A 4,101-nucleotide genomic window follows, 5' to 3' on the forward strand; every position below is an offset into this window, starting at 1 on the left:
GAGTCATGTTTGCTGGGACCTTGGTAATACTGCTATGGGGTGAGTGGAAGACCCCCTACCCCTCACTGAAACCTAGGGGAACATTTTGGAGAACAGCGGGAAAAGCGGCTCGTTGTTTGTACTTAAACAAGGCGGAGTGAGATCATTCCCTCCTGCCTCACTGCAGGCAGACAGAAGAGTCCCTCTGCGTAAAGACTACATCTCCCAGAAGGCAGTCTGGGTGCCCCTCCCAGCCGGCACATTCTCTCCGCTTCTCCCCCCGCCCACCCTCCGGCAGTGGTAGCAGGACGGCGGAGCGTGGAGGGCTACAAGTGCTTCTCTATTAGACTTTCATAGAGTAGCCTAGGAAATTCAACCATCATCCTCCGAATGGAAGCAAACGTGAGAGCGAGGTATGTGTGCAGGCACCATGGGCATTCTGTAGGGAATAGGAGCTGTTGCCTGTCCAGTAGGGCTGGGTTATCATGTCTGCACTTGGCAATTAAAACCCTAAAGGGCAGTGCATCTAAAAAAGATGTTCTTTAATCCTTTATCAGGTGTGTCACACAAATATACTTGCATCCAAATACTCTTTGTGATTATGTAGCTTGTGTTTTACAACTCAGCAGATTCCTGCTTGGGTATTGCAAAGCTCGATGATTGAGCTCTGTCCACTAGAGATTTTTTTTAAAAAAAGCATATATAGATTTAGTCTGTAGCAGAAATTTCTTTAACACGCAGGGTATTTGGCTTCAAGTTCCCCCCCCCCCCCCCACCCCCGTATAATGAATTAATTGAAGATGGAGAAGTCACATCCGTCTTTGAGTCATCCGTCTTTGAGGCATAATTTCATTCCAAATGCTCTTAATCAAACTGGAGATCTGCTGTAGGAAAGCACTGCTTTTCCCCTTGGGATTATCAGATTTCCACCAGAGAATATAGATCGTGGATTACTGAGCTACATGGGATTTGCCTGTATCTTTCTAATTACTCAGTGAATCTGAATTTAGGCTTCCTGAAAAAAGAAAAGAAAAGTTGTTCACTTTTTATGAATAAAATAAGTCTGCACGCTGACTTTTTATAGGTGGTAACTGTAATTGTCCTTTTTTATTTTAGATGGCTTATTGTCTTAATTGGATATTGGTGTCAAAGGTTGATTAGAGTCCCTAATAGATTTTGTATCTGCAAGAGGATTGCAGTTTTAAATGCTTGATTAAAACAATCGCGTTTGCTATTTTCCCCTTGAACAGTTGTGAGAGGGAAAATAACATTATGTGTTTGTTACTTTCCTGGTCGTTTATTAATGCATCATGAGATGTGTTTATTTTTCCTCTTGCTGTTTTATCTGCAGACTGAAAAGACATACATGTCAGAGGGAATTTGTTTAATCATTTAGCAGCTGAAACAAGCCACATCCCTAGCAAAATATTGGTTAGAGGATAGAAGATTTCTCTGAGGCAACAGCTCGTGTACCATGATCTCGCTTGATTGCATTATTGACAGTTTCCTGAAGCATGGCTTAGATTAGAAGTCCAGGGCTGCTTGAGAGGAGTTCTGATGGCTTGTATGGAGCTTCTGTACCTCACCAAGAAAAGTAGGCAATCAGATCTCTGCAACAATGTGGACTGGAGTTTGCAAGCCCCTCTCTGTGAACAGCAGCAGAGTGATGGGGGCGATATGGGGGCTAGAACAGCAGCTGCGGTGGCAGCTCTCTGCTGCGATAAGCACTACAAGCCCACACAAAGGACAGCTATAGCAGGTCCCAGCCAGGCACTCCTTTCCTCCACTCCTGTGCCCTCCTTATCCCAGGAGCATGCGGCAGCATCAAGCAGCACCCAGCCCTGCTGCCAGCCAGCTTGCTTGGATGGAGAAGAGGAAGCAGAGAAGAAGAGAGCTTGCTGCTGTGCCCAGGCACTAGAGACATCCTTTACATATGTGGATGAAAATGTCAACGTGGAGCATATGAGAAACCTCTCTTCTCCTGTGAAAAGTTGCTGTCAGGTTCACCCATCCCAGCTTAGCTCCTGTAGAGGTCCCAGCTTAGCTCCTGTAGAGGTTCCACCCGAATGGGCACATGATCCCACCTCCCTGATCTCTGAGGAAGATGATGATACTGGCTCAGAAGCTGCTTCAGGAAAATCTATAGACTATGGCTTCATTAGTGCCATCTTGTTCCTGGTTAGTGGGATTTTGCTAGTTATTATTTCCTATGTGGTGCCCAGAGAGGTGACTGTGGATCCTAACACTGTAGCAGCCAGGGAGATGGAACGACTGGAGAATGAGAGCGCTAGAATTGGGGCTCACTTGGATAGGTGTGTGATTGCTGGGTTGTGTCTCTTAACTCTGGGGGGTGTGGTGCTGTCCAGTTTATTAATGATGTCTATGTGGAAAGGGGAGTTGTACAGGAGGAATAGGTTTGCATCCTCCCAGGAATCTGCAAAGCTGTACGGTTCTTTCAATTTTAGAATGAAATCCAGCACAAATGATAATACACTAGAGTTATCATTAGTAGAAGAAGATGCATTTGCTATAGATAATTAATACAGTTGTGATTTTTGAGAAAGTATAGGAAAGTATGTTCTATTAAAGAAAACAAATACAGTACAGCTAAAGATAGGTAGTAATGCAGTTTAATTGCCTGGCAATAAATGTCTTTTCTTAAGCCCTGTAACTGAGTATTTGCATTATATGGATATTTGTTTTTTAGGGGAAACCTGCTGGGATTACATAATCAATTTCAATGAGACTTTCCTTTAAAATACTGAATAGAAAAATAAATTTGTAATAAACAGATTCCTCAAATTTTTCTAAAATATCCCTCCCTCCCCAATTAATTGTTTTGTGTCCCAATAAAGAACATTACCATCCTGCCACATTTGGAAACTGTTAATTATTACAACCTACTGAAGATTATTAACTGTTAATAATATTAAGGAAATATATTAAGGGACAGACCAATAATCAACTAGCAAGTCTGACATTTAATCCCAGCAATTAAGGGTGACAGTCTCTTTATAATTTATTTTTTCAGCTTACCCCTTTTTTCCTGATATGAAAGTCCAGAAAATACCAATAGAAATGTAGCCGTATTAGTCTGGTGTAGCTGAAACAAAAAACAGGACTATGTAGCACTGTAAAGACTAACAAAATGGTTTATTAGGTGATGAGCTTTCGTGGGCTTTTCATGTGTTCATTTTTTTTTAATTGTATCCTTTGGTATATGTGGTTGTGACAATTTTTTTCCACTATTTGATCTGAGGAACTGGATCTGGCCCACGAAAGCTCATCACCTAATAAACCATCTTGTTAGTCTTTAAAGTACTACATAGTCCTGTCTTTTGTTTCAGAAAATACCAGTAGTTCATCATGTATTCATTGACAACACAGATGTCTAATTGAGAATTTTCCACCTTCCAATTCACAAACCTTCAGTTATCTCCTAGTCATTGTGTAATCAGCAATTATTATTAAAAATAGGAAGTATGCGTGAGCTGCAGGAGAGTGAATAGCTCAAGGCATGGATAATAGGATAAACAGGGCCTTTCACCTCCCTGTCAGCAGTTCAGTTTCACTCCAGATTGGCAGTGACTGAAAATAGTTACCGGTAACTTCTGATCGCTTTGTGGCCTCTGTGAAATAAGTATAGTTCCAAAGGGACCAATGCCATAAATTGACACCAATTGACCTCCTTGTTGGGAGTCTCAAAGAAGCCAAAGACTGAAGGAAGAGGCAGGTGGAAACCTTCCTTGGAACAAAGGTTTGAGGAAAGGTCTGGGGCTGTGCTTGTGCTGAGGCTTCTTGTGTCAGACCCGTTCTCTTGAAAAAACTTTAATCCACTAAAGCTGCTAGGTCTGCCCTTTTCATAACCAGTGAAAAAAGGAATGGGTTACATGGGCTAGAGCAATAGCTTTCTGTGCTCAACCAGTCAACAACCCACTTGGTATTTTTAAAACACGGAGTTCTATAAATGATTGTCAGAAAGTAACAGTTAGATGCCTAGTAACTGGACAGCCTGGCACTGACCTCATACAGTTGGTCAAATAAAGGTGATGTTGTCAGGGAAGTTTAGCGCAATGGCCAACAGTTACATTCTTCAGGAATTTACTTGGAAGTCAGACATCT

General features: G+C 42.0%; 1 protein-coding gene across 1 annotated transcript; it reads left to right on the plus strand.

Moving 5' to 3' along the window:
* The first annotated feature begins 202 nt into the window (after positions 1-202).
* On the plus strand, positions 203-3,636 carry TMEM74 (transmembrane protein 74). Its single transcript, XM_006113020.4, has 2 exons — positions 203-392; positions 1,331-3,636. Exon 2 carries the CDS (start codon positions 1,537-1,539, stop codon positions 2,518-2,520), a length of 984 nt encoding a protein of 327 aa, XP_006113082.1. The 5' UTR covers positions 203-392; positions 1,331-1,536; the 3' UTR covers positions 2,521-3,636.
* The last annotated feature ends 465 nt before the right edge of the window (positions 3,637-4,101 follow it).

Source organism: Pelodiscus sinensis, chromosome 2, assembly GCF_049634645.1.
Source record: "Pelodiscus sinensis isolate JC-2024 chromosome 2, ASM4963464v1, whole genome shotgun sequence".
Classification (NCBI taxonomy): Eukaryota; Metazoa; Chordata; order Testudines; family Trionychidae; genus Pelodiscus; species Pelodiscus sinensis.

Coding starts and splice junctions, on each gene's coding strand:
- TMEM74 (XM_006113020.4), top strand. CDS start 1,537: ATGGCTTGTATGGAGCTTCTGTACCTCACCAAGAAAAGTAGGCAATCA.